At 40.9% G+C, this 17,116-nt stretch overlaps 1 protein-coding gene across 11 annotated transcripts in view; it reads right to left on the bottom strand.

Annotated features, from left to right (window-relative positions):
• Window positions 1–17,116, bottom strand: part of SLC22A14 (solute carrier family 22 member 14) — a 29,533-nt gene that overhangs the window by 12,280 nt on the left and 137 nt on the right. For 9 of the 11 annotated variants that reach the window (XR_007405199.1, XR_007405198.1, XM_025461280.2 and 6 more), the window contains exons 2-5: window positions 16,983–17,070; window positions 1,966–2,481; window positions 1,158–1,261; window positions 794–948 (exon numbers count right to left, since the gene is read on the bottom strand). Coding sequence is in view for 9 of the 11 variants with exons in the window: in XM_025461280.2 (XP_025317065.1) it covers window positions 794–948; window positions 1,158–1,261; window positions 1,966–2,481; window positions 16,983–17,070 (863 nt within the window). In the remaining 2 variants the exon portion in view is untranslated. Of the gene's footprint in view, window positions 1–793; window positions 949–1,157; window positions 1,262–1,965; window positions 2,482–12,307; window positions 12,438–16,982; window positions 17,076–17,116 lie in introns of those variants that run through there. The other 2 variants (XM_025461277.3, XM_025461276.3) reach the window with 2 other exon arrangements.

Below are 17,116 nucleotides of genomic sequence, written 5' to 3'. Positions count from 1 at the left end.
TGAGACCCATTGCCCGAACTCCCAATCATATGTATAGCCTCCAGTCCCTTCTCCACATGTCTGCTCCCTCTCAACACCTCCCGCCTGACCATGGGTCTCTCTTGCAGAGATGGCCCATTTTTGGGCACAACTCCTCACATGTGCCCTAACACATGGGGAGGCAGGGAGTCTGGGCCCCCATCTGTGTTTTCGGTGCCTCGGTGCTTTGGCTACCTAGGCCTAGGGCTCCATTGGAGAAGCCAGTTCCCTCCGACAAGCTCCAACAAGAAGTCTCTTGCCAGGGAACTCTAAGCTCACCAGGCCGCAGAGGCTGAAAGCTGAATGAGTGCGTGGGCACTTAGGGCTTTCGCATCCCACAGGCCTGGGATGAAATCCCAGCTCTTCCCTGTAACTGTTGTGTGGTCCCGAGCAAAGTGGTTAAACTTCGTGAGGCTCAAGTATCCTTCTCTGCTAAAGGGACAATAGAAGAGTACCTCCCGAAGACAGTGCTGTCACCAGGAAATGAGACAGTGTGTGTGTATATATATAGGTTTAAGAGCAGCCAGGCCTTCTGAAGGGCTCAATGCATATAAGCCATGTGGGGGACCGGGGGTGGGGGGGTGGTCCTCAAGAGGAGAATGTGTAGAGTACAAGGGGGCTAGGATGGAAGACAGGGGAGAAGGGCAGTCTGAGCAGATTCTCCAGCATCTCCAGGGCCCTGGGGGCGGAGGCTCCTCCCTCCGCGGCGGCCTCAGAGGGGCTGCAGCTCTGCTAGTCCAGGGGGCTCCGCGTGGGCCCGCGCCCGCGGCCTCACCCAAGCACACGCTGCTGATGGCGTAGCACACCAAAGCCTGGGACACCACGAAGCGGAAGAACAGGTACTGGTGAAAGGTGTTGACAAAGGCTGCGCCGAAGCCGAAGATGATCAGCCCCAGCAGCGACATCAGGATGGTGGGGTAGCGGCCCAGCCTGTGGGGTCCAAGTGAGGCTGCGCCAAGGGCGCCCACCGACCGCAGTGGCTGCCCAGCCCAGTCCTGGGGCGGTCCTGGGCCGTCTGGAGGCCTCCATGGTGCCGCTGCCCCCCTCCGCCCCACCTCCCACTTGAGACCCTAGCTCTGAAGGCGCGCGAGGAGGAGCCAGGGGCTTCCAGGGACTAGAGGGAACTCCGGGACACTTACTTGTCACTTACGAACCCAAAGATGAGAGACCCTATAAGGAGGCCCGCCAGGAACATGGTCTGCACGCCTTCCATGTTCGACTCCTTGCCACACACCAAGTCAAACTGGGGGTTTTACGCGGGATTGGCTACAGGCCTCCACCCAGGGTCAGCCTCTGGGTCCAGAGACTGAGCCTACACCCCTGCCCCACCCCCTCAGGGTGGGCCTTTAGGCAGAAGGGGCCTGGGGCAGGGACAGGAAGCTAACTGTGGTGCAAAATGCCTCAGCTGTGACCTCTGCAACCCATCCTGCATCTGGCAGACCCTGGGAATGAGGCCTGGAGAGAAGGGACCAGAGGCACAGGCCAAAATAGGGAATAGGTGGAGATGTAACTGAGCACAGGCTGGAATCACTGAAGACCCTTTCCCAAATACAGATGTTGGGCCCCAGCCTAGAGATTCAAATTGGGCAGGTCTGTGCTGTGAAGGGCCCAGGTTACAGTTCTAGTTGAGAAACCCTGTGAGAGGTACCTGATCCAAGCCGCTTCATTCCCTATTTTCTATCTTGTGAGAGTTCAGAGGGCAAAGCCACAACTACAGAGCAATTCCCTGGACAGATGGTAGAGCCTTTGCCTCTACACCCAAATCTATTCTAGCTTCCTGGCTAAGACAGGGGAGGCCAGGCCTAGACAGTTTCTGCCCTCGCTCTGCCTCTGCAAGGTCACCTTGAACAATTGTTCCCCTTCCGGAGCCTCAGTATTGCCACCTGTTCGGTGAGGGCACATCTCTGGGCTGTGGGGTAGCTATAAACAACTCAGGAGAATGCACACCTCATTGACAAGTGATCGCTTCTTGGTCTCAGGATAGATCCACCCATCTTGGCATGACACTGTGTAGTTGAGGCCAAATTGGATAATAGAATCCAGATCCCAGGCCACGGGCAAGTACATGAGACATGTCTGGAAACTGCCATTGGGTTCTCGGGGCAGGGTCAGATTCAACTGCTCAGCCTCTGACAGGTTGGGGTCGATTGCCAGTATCCAGCTGGTATTGCAATAAGGCTTCTGGGCTGTGAACATGAAGATGTCAGCAAACATGAAGAAGGCCAGCAGGATGTTGGGGATGAAGGTGAGGGCCACCAGCCTACGCTGGAATGTGCCAAACTTCCCCACCACATCCAGGATACTGGCAAACTTGTCATCCTGCTGAGCTTCCATTGCCCTCAGTCTGCGTAACAGCATCTCCAGAGATGGGGAATGGATGTGTTCTGGTACCTCAAGCTGGTTCAAGGTCTCGGAAGGATGGTGGTATCTTTGCTTTACCTTGCAGTTGTTTTCTGTCGCCAACTATTGAAAGAAACGACACAGCTCAGACTCTGCTGACACCACTTCCCAGACGTCAGAGATGGGCATGGCAGCCACTAGTCAGAAGTTTGGATTCCTGCCTTGATGTTCTCTGTGGTTCTCTCCTTCGTTTATGAAGTTTCTTAGTTAACATAATCTGTTCCCCATGGGCCCCACCCATCCCTAATTTTCAGTGCACTTAAGATTTTTTAAATGTTTTAGAAAATGCTATGTTTCCATTGTCATGAATAAATTCTGAGGAGCTTTGTCTCCCACAGCTTCCCCACAACTGAAAATCTGGTTACACAGACAAGCAGGCACTGCCAGTCTTGCAAAAGGTAAGAGAGAATCTCCAGGGAAAATTTCTCCAAGAAAACAAACACCCCACCACCACCACCACCACCAAATATCTGGATCAGGAGTAGCCAGAAAACTGAGGCCAAGATGGGTGGGTGACCACAGAAGTGGGGAACCAGGCCTGGAGCACCAAAATGGTAGAGGGGTGTAGAGCAACACAGAGCCTAACTGGAAAGGCAGGTAAGGGGGAGGAGGGGAGGAAGAAAGCAATACTGGCTGTAAGGATATGAAGCAGGTCAAGCAAAGAGTTTAAAATGAAAGGTTCTGAAAGTCCTAAGAAGGCAATCCATTCTGAGTCAATAGAAACAAAGACAGCTCCTGACTGCAGATGTTGGAACTGTCAGATACAGAGTATAGAACCACTATCATATAAACTTCTCAAAGACATCAAAGTTGTAATTACAAGATGAACTCACAACAAGAATAGGCAAAAAAGACATTTTTAGAGGGAAGACACTGAACTTCTAGAAGAAATGGAAACACTGGGGAACCTAGGTGGCTCATTCAGTTGACTGACTGACTCTTGGTTTTCGCTCAGGTCATGATCTCAGGTTATGAGATTGAGCCTTGTGCCGGGCTCTGTGCTTAGTGTGGAGTCTGCTTGGAACTCTCTCTCCCCCTCGCCCCTGTTCTCTCCCTCTTTGTAAAATAAACAAATACATATTTTAAAAAATGGAAACACTAAAAGGAAAAAAATATTAATCAGATTTGACACAGAGAATTACCAAACTGGAACACATAGCAGGAATGTGAAAGAGGCAGAGACTCTGGAGATACAAGGTTTACCATGCATCCTCCAACTGGAAGAGAAATGAGAAATGGAGAAGCAAGATTTAAAGGGATAAAAACAAAGCATTTTCTAAAACTTGGAAAACATGAATCCACAGACTCAGGAAGCAGCATATCCCAAGCAGTATCAATAATAAAGAAACCCATGGCTACACACATTGTAATAAAGCTGCAGCACATCAGGGACAAAGATCTTCAAAAACATCTAGAAGACAGATCACTGACAAACAAGTGGTGTTCACAGTCTTCTGTAAAGAAACAGAAGTTGAGAAGCAACAAGGAAATCAGAAAGAGTGAAAGTCTTTAGAAAAAAGACAATAATAGCCAATCTAGAATTGTTGACTCAGCAAAATTGTCGAGAACTAGGATAAAATAAAGACAGTTATAGCTAGTCAAAAATTAGGGAGCATTCATGTAAGAGATCTGATTAAATGGAGTTTCTAAAGAATAAGAAGGAGGAAAAGTATCTCAGGAGGACAGCCTCAGATGCAATAATGAGCAATCAAAAATGGTAAACATGTAAGTAAACTCAACTATTAATTGTATTAAATAATAAAAATCCTGTCCATTTGTGGAAAATAATAAAGATAAAATGATGGGCAACAATAATATCTGTCAGGAGGGGGACAATCTAAGCCAAAGTGTTGCTCAGAAACCCTTCTATTGGGGCATCTGGGTGGCGCAGTCAGTAAAGTGTCTGCCTAGAGCTCAGATTGAGATCCCAGGGTCCTGGGATTGAGACCCACATCAGGCACTCTGACCAGCAGGGAGCCTGCTTCCCCCTCTCCCTCTGCCTGCTGCTCCCCCTGCTTGTGCTCTCTCTTTCTCTGTTAAGTAAATAAATAAAGTCTTAAAAAAAGAACCCTTTCTTTCTATTATTTGGGGTGTATGACAGAGAAGGTACACTTGCATGATAACATTTTAAGGACAACCATTCCAGTTGTCCAGTTCCATTCTCTACTACTAGAGAATAGTAGTGGGAAAACATAGACTGAAGGTAAAAACAAATACAAACCCTCAATCCAAAAGAAGCTAAGAGAAAAAATGAGAAGAAACAAAAAAGCAGATGACAATAATTGAGATTGGAGAAATGAGACACAGTATATTGATTATCACTAGTAAAAAGAGATGGTTGGATTGAGCCTTTTAGTTTTTTTAATTTATTTTTTAAATTTTATTTATTTATGATAGTCACACAGAGAGAGAGAGAGGGAGGCAGAGACATAGGCAGAGGGAGAAGCAGGCTCCATGCACCGGGAGCCCAACGAGGGATTCGATCCCGGGTCTCTAGGATCGCGCCCTGGGCCAAAGGCAGGCACCAAACCGCTGCGCCACCCAGGGATCCCTGGATTGAGCCTTTTAATGATTGATTGATTTAGAGAGCAGGAGGAGGGGCAGACGTAGAGGGAGAATCTCAAGCATGCTCCCCACTGAGTGCAGAGCATGATGTGGGGCTCCATCTCATAATCCTGAGATTATGATTTGAGCTGAAACCATGAGTTGGACACTTAACCAACTAAGCCACCCAGGTGCCCCACGTATTTAGCCTTTTAAAAGTTAAATTCATATACAGGGGCACCTGGGTGGCTCAGTCGGTTAAGCGGCTGCCCTTGGCTCAGGTCATGATCCCAGGGTCCTGGGATCCAGTTCCACATCGGGCTACTTGCTCCGAAGGGAGTCTGCTTAACCCTTTCTCCCTCTGCCCCTCCCCCTGCTCATGCTCTCTCTCTCTCTCAATTGAATAAATAAAATCTTAAAAAAAAGTTCTATTAGGCAAACACTCATCAAAGGAAAGCTGATTTTAGCCATATTACTACTAGGCAAAATAAAAAGATAAAGTATCATTCAGAATAAAGAGATTCATTATTTAAAGATAAAAGTTCAAGCACCTGGGTGGCTCAGTCAGTTAAGCATCTGCCTTCACCTCAGGTCATGGTCCCAAGGTCCTGGGATGGAGGTCCCCATTGGGCTCCCTGCTTAGCAAGAAGTCTGCTTCTCCCTCTGTCCCTCACCTCACTTGTTCTCTCCCTTTCTTGCTTTCTCTCTCTCAATAAATAAATAAATAAATAAATAAATAAAATCTTTATTAAAAAAAAGATAAAAATTCAGACACTAAAAATGTTAATTTTAAATATATATGAAGCTAAAACAAATGTATTCAAATATATAAAACAATAATGGGTACAACTAATAGGAGAAATTGACAGCTCCAATTTAATAATGAGAAATTTTAGTGTATCTTTTTCAAGAGGTCAAATATACAAAAACTTAGCAAGATAAAATTATTTGAATAACACAATTAACAAGCTTTTTCTAATTAGCCTTTGTAAAATTCTGCATCCAACACTAGAGAATACACCTTTTCCTCATGCCTAGTTAGAGCACTGGTAAAACTTCATCACATACCAGGCAATAATGCAAGCCTCAACAAATTTCAAAGAATAGTCAGAAATTACCTTCTGACTCCCATGCAATTAAATTAGAAGTCACTAACAGACAGCTTGATTTGTAATTCTTGTGAATTTTTCATGTATTTGTAATACAGTTATAGTTATTTGTCACAGTCTGCCTTCTGTCCTGAGATCTCTTGGTCTCCTAAATGATTTTTAAAAATGTTTGTATGTTAAAGTTTACTCTTTGCTTTGTAAAGTCCTAAGGGTTTTGACAAATGCATAGGGTTGTGTATCCACTAGGACACCAGAGAATATCATACAAGAATTTCACTGCCCTAAAAAAGTTTCCTGTGTTCCACTTATTAAATCCTTCTCCCTTCTCTCACACCCCTGGCAACCCCTGGTCTTTTTACTATATATCTTACCTTTTCTAGAATGTTATATAGCTGGAATTATACAGTGTATAGCTTTTCAGACTGGCTCCTTTCACTTAACAATATGCTAGGGTATTCCATAATTTTTCTTGGCTTGGTAGCTCTTCAATCACTGAATAATATTCTACTGTATTCACTTTCCACAGGTTCCCCATTCACCTATTGGAGAACCTCTTGGTCTTTTCCAGTGTTTGGCAATTATGAATAAAGCTGCTAAACATTTGCATGCAGGTTTTTTGTGTAAACATAGTTTTTGAATCCTTTGGGTAAATACCTAGGAACAAAGGTGCTAGATCACATGGTAAAACTATGTTTAGCTTTGTAAGGAACTGTCAAACTATCTTCCAAAGTGGCTAGCTGAACCATTTTCCAGTCCCATCAGCAATGAGTGAAAAGGCTTGTTTGCCTGCATCTTTACCAGCATTGGTGTCACTTTATTGGATTTTAGTCATTTTTTAAAAAAGATAAATTTATTTATTTATTTATTTATTTATTTATTTATTTATTTATTTATTTATTTTAGAGCAAGAATGAGTGAGAGAATGCATAAGCAGTGGAGAGGGGTAGAGGGACAGGGAGAAGCAACCTCCCTGCTGAACAGGGAGCCCAATGTGTGATCGATCCCAGGACCCCAGGATCATGCCCTGAGTTGAAAGCAGATGCTCAACCACTTAGCTACTCAGGCATCCCTCTTGCTGTATTTTTATTGAGATTTGTATTGAACCTATAGGTTCAGGAGCAATTGACATCTTAATAATAATATTGGGTCTTCCAATCCATGAATCCATGAATGTGGAATATATATATATATATATATTTATATCTTTAAGTCTTATAAATATATATACTATTTAAGATTAAAAAAAAACTTGTGAATACCCCAGAAGTCAAAAAAGATCATAACAGAAATTTTAATATATTTATAAATGAGTCATAATGAGTGAGAACATATTAAAACTTGTGGGTGGTATAAAAAGGTGGTACTCTGTGGGGAATTTATAGCTTTAAGTACTTTGTAATAGAAAAATAAACAAGATGCCTATAATAAAAAGTGGAAAAAAAAGAACAGTAGAATAAACCCAAATAAATAAAGGAAGAGATAATAAAGTTAAGGAAAATAAATAGAAATTTAAAAATATAATAAGAGAATCAACAAAGCCCAAAATTGTTCTTTAAGTAGATAAGTTAGACACACCCTGGTGAAATTAAACAAAAAAATTTAAAGCAGGAGTACAATTAAGTCTTTTATATATGCAAAAAGAAATATAAATACATAGGAAGATTAAAAATATTAACTAAATGCTTACATCAACTTTATGTCAATGAATTTGAAAGATGAATTAAATTCTTATAACAAAATGAACCCAATAGACTCAAGAATAAATAGAAAGCCTTAAAAGTTCTACAATGATGAACAAAAGGAAAGCGGGAGCTCCTGGGTGGTTCAGTCGGTTAAGCATCCCACTCTTGATTTCAGCTCAGGTCATAATCTCAGGGTCTTGGGATCGAGCCCCGCATTAGGCTCTGTGCTCAATGGGGAGTCTGCTTGAGATTCTCTCTCTTCCTTTCCCTCTGCACCCCTCCCCATCTCTCTCTAAAAAAATAAAATGAAAATAAATTATAAGAAAAAGAAAGAAAGAAATGAAAGCAGAGGTTAAGAACCTTTTCACAGAGAAAACACCAGACCCAAAATGTCCTATAGGAGGTCTACCAAACTTTTATGTAACAGATCATTCCAGTGTATACAAGTGTTTTTCAGGGAATAAGAAGAGAGAGAAACTTCCCAATCATTCTAACTTCAATAACAAAACTAGAGAACTATAGTACAACAATGGAAATTATAGATCCAGTTCATTCCTAAAAATAGATATAAAACCTCTAAGTAACAAAGTTAAAAAAATTTGATTGTGTGTAAAGAGGAAAAATATACCACAATCAAGTCAGTTTTAAACTAGGAATGCAAATAAACAAACAAACAAACAAACAAGCTAGGAAGGTAAAGATGGTTTGCTATTAGAAAATACATAAATACTTATATCTAATAGATTAAAAGAGAAAAGCCATATGATCATGTTTAGAGATGCAGAAAATTCATTAAATAAAATTCAACACTGATTCATGATTTTTAAAATATCCTAGTAAAAATTGGAAATTCTTTGACCCAATAAAGAGAATATACCTCCCTCCAAATATCCTAAAATGGGGAAACATTAGAATTATCCCCTTTAAAAATAAGAGAGAAGACAAAAGGGTCCATGGTCACCTGTTCAATATTGTACTACCACCCTGAGCCAGTGCAATGAGATAAAGAAAAATTAAAAGCATAAAGATTGGAAAGAAGAAAATAAAACCCCAAAGAATCTACAAATAATTAGAAACAATAGGAGAAATGAGCCAACTAACTGAGTGTAATGTGAATATATAAAAGTCAACTACATACCTGTAAACCTAAAACCCTTTAATTTATTTTTTAAAGATTTTTTAATTCATTTGAGAGAGAGGGAGAGCACAAGCAAGAGGAGGGTCAGAAGAAGGGAGAGAAGCAGATTCCCTGCTGAGTAGGGAGCCTGATATGGGGCTCTATCCCAGGACCCTGGGATCACGACCCCAGCTGAAGGCAGATGCTTAACCAACTGAGCCACCCAGGTGCCACATCAGTTTGTAAAAATAAACCTTTTTATTGGGAAAATGTTTGAGTTCACTTGAAATTAGAGAAATGCAAATTACAATACTAAGGTAACATTTTTTACCTATCAGATTGGCAAAAATTAAAAATTATGACAACACATTTTGTTGGTGAGACCATGAGGAAGCAAATTCCCATTGTTGATAGGAATGCAAACTGGTGCAAACCTTCTGAAGGACAATTTGGCAATACCTAACATGCAGGAGAGTTAACCCAGCTGCCCTGAGTTGCATAAATCTTGCACATTCTCATAGGACCTGCATGTGTGACTGGTCCTTGGCTGGCTTCTGGGAATTGAGCCCTGTGCTGCAAAGTGATAAGAGAATTTTGCATGCTTGGAACTTTGAACCACACAGTACTGGCCTATCTATGTGGCTTATGCCTCATGGGGAACATCTTCCTTCCTAAGGTCTGAAATTGAGTAATGAAGTTCCAGTAACTGCAATTAATCAACAAGGTACTGGTTGCCTATGTGAACAACCCCCACCTTCCCACCTCCCCCCAGTAAAAACCCTCAACTCTCAGGCTCATGGAAGTTTCCCTGGCAAAAGACTTGATATATGTTGCTACTGTTCATTGCTGGGGGAGTAAGGGTATCCTGTGTAATTCTCATGAAAGAGTACTATTGGAAGCTGGTGCCTGGTTCCCCCAGAGTCCACCCAATGCACCTTTCCCCTCTATTGACCTTGATTTGTATTCTTTAGCTGTAATACATTTTAACTGTGATATAACAATTTCTGAGGCCTGTGAGTGCTTCTAGTGAATCTCAGAACCGGGGATGGTCTTGAAGAACTATATATGACAGAACTATATATGAACTTACTTTTTTTTGTTGTTGTTGTTGTTGTTTTGTTTTTTTGTGTGTTTTTTTTTTTAACTTACTTTTTGACTCAGCAATCCCACTTCTAGGAATTTACCCTGATGATACACTTTTGACTATAAGAAATACATAGGCACAAGATTATTCACTGCAGCATTGATGGTATTGCAAAATATTAGGCACAACCTAAATGTCCATATATAGGAGAGTGGTTGAATAAAAGATGGTACATCTGTCCAATGGAATATTATGCAGCTACAAAAAGGAGAAGGAAAATTTCTATGAACTGTTATGGAATGATTTCCAGGCCATACTGGTTAGTGAGAAAAGCAATATGCTCAATAATATGTATACTATGCTACTTTCCATATAATAAAGGGAGATTTAAGGTATATGCTCATTTGTGGAAAAAAATACAGGACAGGCAAGTCACAAGCTAATGAGACTGGTTATCTATGAGAGTAAGTGGGTGGAAAAGGGTAAATGGGGATAAAAGGATGAGGGGAAGCAATGCTTCTCTAAGTACAGCTTTTTGTATTCTGACCCTTAGAACCATACCATGTTTCACATACACTCCCCTCCTCAAATAAATAATGAAAATTAATCGGAACAAGGCAAAAATCCAAATGGCAAACCTCAGTGTTCTATAAATAAATGTCATAACCACACTGAAGGGGATGAGGAAGAAAAGAACTAGCTGAAGTAACTTTGAAAAATAATATGTTGAAGATATACTATAAAGCTGAAGGTAAGAATTGTACAAAAGAAGGGGGCACCTGGATGGTGCAGCAGTTGAGCACCACTGCAGCTCAGGTAGTGATCCTGGGGTACTGGGATCACCACATTGGGCTCCCTGCAGGGAGCCTGCTTCTTCCTCTGCCTATGTCTTCTGCCTCTCTCTGTGTCTTTCATGAATAAATAAATAAAATATTTTTTTAAAAAGAATTGTATAAAAATGTATTCTAGTTAGTGCCACTATGTGTCACGGGGATATGAATTTGTAATTCTGAAGCTACTTTATATATATACTGGACTTAGTTAAGCAAATAACTATATTGTAGATAATAAGAGCTAGGTATCTATTAGAGAAAAGAGTTACAGCCAAGGACAGGGGAAGACTAGAATGAAGATCATGGCATTGGATTGGAATCAAAGGTATCAGTGTGAACTCATGACTTCAGATACATATGGAGAGATAGAGATAGGCTGGATATATATTTTCTAGCCCTGCCCACTGAGATGGCCTACAAGCAGTGATATCTCATAGCAGTGATCACATCTAGTACTCAGATCTTGGTTTCTAAGTAAAAGAATGAAGGTTCTTTGAAGAAGTGGTTGGTCCCAGGGCTGGAGCAGGAAAAAAGCAAGATGCAGGGGGGGAGAGATGTTTTGTGCTGCCAGAAAGTAAGGAAGTGCCCCCAAAGTGACAGGGGCATGTAAGGAAGACACAAAAGCCAACCAGAAGAAGTCCCCAACACCCAAACCTGGGACAACTTTAGCACAAAAATAGTGATAGTAATAAATTATAACACATAGATTAAATACACTGGAGTCTGTGCTGATGTAATAGTTGGAGAAAAGGGACATCTCTTCCTTACTGTACAATTCTACATTAATAATATAGAAGGAGGGTGCCCAGGTGGCTCAGTCTGTTAGATGTCTGCCTTCAGCTCAGGTCATGATCCCAAGGTTGTGGGATTGAGACCTGCATCAAGCTTCCTGCTCAGTGAAGAGTCTGATTCTCCCTCTCTCCTCACCCCTGCTAGTTCTCTCTCTCTCAATAAATAAAATCTTTAAAAAAAAAATAATAATAATACAGAAGGAATGATGGAAATAGAAAAATCACCATTTGGCAAGCACCATAGTCATAATTGTTGCAGGCAAGAATCACTGATGGATATATAAAACCAGAAGATGAACATATGGAAGAAGGATATTTGCAGAGCTTCAGAGTATCTCCCTACAAGACTCTTATCGATTTCAAAGGGGAAAACAACTTTATAATGAAGAAACTTGGCAGACACCCCTTCAAACAATTGATCAATGTTAAAATCACCGGTAATGGGTCATGTTGACATCAGGTATCCCTTGATATCATACACTGAGAAGGGTGCACCATCACTTCTTGCCCAAAATGCATAATGTTGATATAATCATGAGAAAATACCAAACAAATTTAGGGACATTCTACAAAATAACTAGTTAGAACTTTCCAAAAATGTCAAAACATGGAAGATGAAGCCTGAATTTTTCCAGATTGGAAGAGACAAGGAAGACAACTGAAGGTATTGTGGGACCAGTTCTGACTCCAGGGAAGGAGTCAGGAGCAGCCCAGTCACTTGTAACCTACCAGCAAGCAGCTCCCCTGCCCAGAGATTAGGGGGTGTTGGGTGCCAATGGCTCTAGTTATTATGGCCTTCATAAGGTCTAGAATGAAGTCACAAACTTCTAATAGGTTGGGATCCTTGTCAGCTTTGGGCTCTTCATATGTACCAAGAGGAATAAAAGGAAAATTATGAGAGTATTCAGTGTGTGTCACCTACAGCAGAAACTTCATCAGAGCCCAACTTTTATGACATAATAAGCAAAATGCTTTTAAGATAGTACTTGGAAAAGTATCCCATACAGCCATAAAATCAAGCTAACAATATGCAGCTCTTCCTTGGAATGAAATCTCAGAAAATGAACAATGTAAGTAATTGTTAAACAACATGGTAGCAAATTCCTAAGTCTACTGAATCATGAATAGCATTTTTTTAAAAGATTTTATTTATTTATTCATGACAGACACAGAGAAAAGAAAGAGAGGCAGAGACACAGGCAGAGGGAGAAGCAGGCTCCATGCAGGGAGCCTGACATGGGACTCAATCCCGGGTCTCCAGGATCACACCCCAGGTTGAAGGTGGTGCCAAACCGCTGGGCCATCAGGGCTGCCCGTGAATAGCATTTTTAAAAAAACTTCTGTCTCTATAAAATCATCTGTGACTTTCCCTTGATTTTTGTGTGTGTTTCGTTTTGCTTTTTAAAATTGCAATGTCAGGGGTGCCTGGCCGGCTCAGTCGGTAGAGCATGCAATTCTCGATCTTGGGGTTGTGAGTTCAAGCCCCACATTGGGTGTAGAGCTTACTTTTTTAAAAATAATAAAAACAAATAAATAAAATTGTATCTCCAACTCATTTGTTATACAAATTTCTTAAATGGCTCACGAAGCAGGAACATAAAGAGTCTGCATATACCTGGGAAGATAGACTATAACAAGGGATGGGGATTTTCCCTTTGATTTCTTCAGGGTACAGTCCATCAGGAATAAAAACACATCTTTGGAAGAGAGAATCTGGAGCTTAGACCACTTTGATATGAACATTTTTGCAAAACTAAAACACAAGCATCATCGGAATAACTTCCTCTTTGATTGTATTCTGTGATAAATGTACCAAGGATAACAGATTAATTATGTTCTTATTGCTGTTTCATTGAAATAACTATCTCTGCTTCTTTAGAACCTACCCAGCAGACTGTCTTTTCTGTAGCATGAAGCCTATACACCTGCTAATTATGGAAGCTTTCTGTGGCTGGACTTTTCTCCCCTTAATTGTGTTCCAAAGAGCATGCTTTTTTTTTTTTTTTTTTTTTTTTAAATCCCACAGTTTCACTTCCACCAGAAGAGTCTTCATAGGCTAATGTACTGGGGCCATGCTGCTGAATAAATGGACACCTCTATATTGATTGGTGTTAGGAGCTTGCTTTTTGGTCATATGACTATCAGTGTTTACTATAACTGTCGGATTACTTATGCTTTTTTAGTATAATATGCAGTCCTGAAGACTCTCTTGTCCTGTACCATTTTGTACTGTACTTTAAAACGTCTTAACCTAATTTTTCATATTTATTGTAACAAAAGCTGGTTGGAGATGGCGGCAGGGAAGGTTGTCCATGTAACTGTCCAAGAATTAGTTTTTAAACCCAAACTATTCTTTATTTAAAGAGTTAGAGTTAATATTTCAAGCATTATTTCCTTTTCCTTTTAGAATTGTGATGTAAAGAATATAAATTTTATTTTTTTAAGCTTTTTTTTTTTTTTTTAATTCACTCATGAGAGACACACACAGAGAGGCAGAGACACAGGCAGAGGGAGAAGCAGGCTCCATGCAGGGAGTCTGACGTGGGACTTGATCCTGGGACTCCAGGATCACACCCTGGGCTGAAGGCAGCACTAAACCGCTGAGCCACCCAAGGATCCCCAGAATATAAATTTTAAATGAAGTTTGGGACCAAATAAAATCATTCAGGGAAATTGCATTTACTTTCAAAATTTAATTTTATGGCTCAAAAATATATCTGTGGTACAAGGTGAATTACGAAGTGATGGATGTGTTAATTGACTAGATGGGGAATCATTTCACAATGTATGTGTATATCAAAGCACCATGATATGTAAATGAGATATTTACATAATGAGTCATTTGCTTAACAAGACACTTTAAACATCTCATAATTTTATGTCAATTATATCTCAAAAAAGCTAAAAATAAAAAATGGTTAAAAGGATTTTTATATTTCGTATATTTTACTAGAATAAAAAATGGTTCAAAAATATGTGCAAAGCCTGGTTGGAAAATAATTATAAAACTTACAAAACTAAGGGGAGCTTGGGTGGCTCAGTCAGTAAGACTCCACCTCTTGATTTCAGCTCAGGTTGTGATTTCAGGGTTATGAAATCAAGTCCCACCTGGGGCTTTGTGCTGGTTGTAGAGCCTGCTTAAGATTCTCTCTCCTGGGATCCCTGGGTGGCTCAGCGGTTTAGCGCCTGCCTTTGGCCCAGGGCGTGATTCTGGAGTCTCGGAATCGAGTCCCACGTCGGGTTCCCGGCATGGAGCCTGCTTCTGCCTCCTCCTGTGTCTCTGCCTCTCTCTCTCTATGTCGATCATAAATAAATAAGTAAATCTTTAAAAAAAAAAGATTCTCTCTCCTTCTGCCCCACCCTCCCCCTTAAAAAATAAAAACAAATGGGCAGCTTCGGTAGCTTCGGTGGCTCAGGGGTTTAGCACCGCTTTCAGCCCGGAGTGTGATCCTGGAGACCCGGGATCGAGTCGCACGTCAGGCTCCCTGCATGGAGCCTGCTTCTCCCTCTGCCTGTGTCTCTGCCTCTCTCTCTCTCTCTCTCTCTCTCTCTCTCTCTGTCTCTCATGAATAAATTAATAAAATCTTAAAAAAAAAACTTATGAAAATACGTTGAGAAAGCAAAATACATGGAAAGAAAGCTAATGGTCACAGATGAAAGTTGTCAACTCTTCCCCATATTGATCTTTAGATTCAGTAGAATTCCAGTCAAAATCCAAAAGACACTTTTTGTGAAGTTTCTCAAGATGATTCCAAAATATGGAAGACTAGAAGGCATGAATACCTAAGAAAATTCTGAAGAATGATAGGGAGGAATGATTTGTCCTGCCAGATATTGAAATTTATTATAAAGTGACATTCATTAAAGGCACAGTGGTAACAGTTCAGGAATAGCTAAATAGAAAGCCCGGAAATAGATCTATGCAAACAAAAGTTTGGAAGGAAAGAGAGAGTAGCATGATGGATCAGAAATGGAAGAAATTAACACTAGAGTCCTGCCTTAGACCATAAACAAAAATTCCAACCTTCTTAAGGACTTAAATTTCACTTTGAATAGAAAATATAAGGTATATATGTTTTACTTTTGGGTGAGGATTTTTTAACCACGACACAAAAGCTGTGCTGTTTTATGCTGACCATGAAGTTGTTAAATGATAAATCTGAATACTTAAAGATGAAAATTATAGAGTAAAAAAAAAAAAAAAAAAAAAACAAAAAACCGAGCCACAGCTGGGAGAGTATGTTTGCAAATGCATATTATTGAGGGGGAATATGAGAATCAAGAATAGATAATGAGTCTTACAAATCAATAATAAAAAGACAATAGAAAACTAGATAAAAGACACGTATTTCAGGAACAGAAAATTCCTATGGCCCACAAACATATGGACAAATGTTCAACCTCTTTAATAATCAGGAAAATGCAAATTAGGGCCATAATGAGATATTTACATAATGAGTCATTTGCTTAACAAGACTTAGGAAGTCTGACAATACCATGTTTTAGAGAAGGTCATCATTTCTGGCAGGATTATTCACAATTCTACTTTGAAAACCAATCTCGCATTATCTTACACAGTTTAATATCCAGCAATTCTACTTCCAGGTATATACTCCGGGGAAACATGTTTATATAGGATGCAGGAATAGATACCAAAATGTTCATGATAACATACATCAAGTATGAAAAAAAAAAAGAGTATCAATGCCCATCAACAGAAGAATGGATAAAGTGTCGTATATTTACACAATGGAATATAATATACTAATGAAAAATTAATAAATTTTAGCTACATCCATTAGGATTTGACCATTGCTGCTTTAAAGGTGGAGGGGATCAGGAGTCAAGCAATATGGGCAGCCTGTAGAAAAGCTGGGAAAGATAAGAAAATGAATTCTCCCCTAGAGCCTCCAGAAAGGAACGCAGCCCAATTGACAGCTTGACTTCAGCCCAGTAAGAATCATTTTGGACTTCTGACCTCCAGAACTATAAGGTAACAAATTTGTGTTAAGCCACTATATTGGTGGTAACTTGTTACAGCGGCTATCAGAAACCAATACAGCATGTATGTCTGGAAGGTTGGAGGGGGTAGAGAGGGATAGAGACCTCCAGGTAGGGAGAGTTGCTCTCCCACAGGGATTTGGCTTTAAGGCCTGAAACCAGCTACACTAGCCCTCTCTTGCAGGGTCTCCTTCCATGTGCCCCTCACGGGGCCCTGCCAATCTACAAGGCTCTGGAGCACTTTCTTCCTCTACTAATCCCAAAGATCGCCTGCCAGGAGGAGAGCCCCCAGACAGTTGGTTCACAATGTACCAAAAAAAAAAAAGGAGACTGAGGCCCAAAAAAGGAAAGGAAAGCGGGAGCCGCACTTTGTCTGAGGGCGGCAAATGGCCAAGGGCCGTACCTGAGAACTCACACTTCCTGTGAGGGCAGCCTGATCCTTCCCCAGACTTCTCATAGCTGAACAGGCCCCAGCAAGCTCCCGTCCACATCTGTGCTGAGAACGCAGCCCCACAATTGCCAGGTGTCATCATAATT

The sequence above is a fragment of the Canis lupus genome, chromosome 23, assembly GCF_003254725.2.
Source record: "Canis lupus dingo isolate Sandy chromosome 23, ASM325472v2, whole genome shotgun sequence".
In the NCBI taxonomy this organism is placed as follows: Eukaryota; Metazoa; Chordata; class Mammalia; order Carnivora; family Canidae; genus Canis; species Canis lupus.
This window is presented reverse-complemented; position numbering and strand designations above follow the sequence as displayed.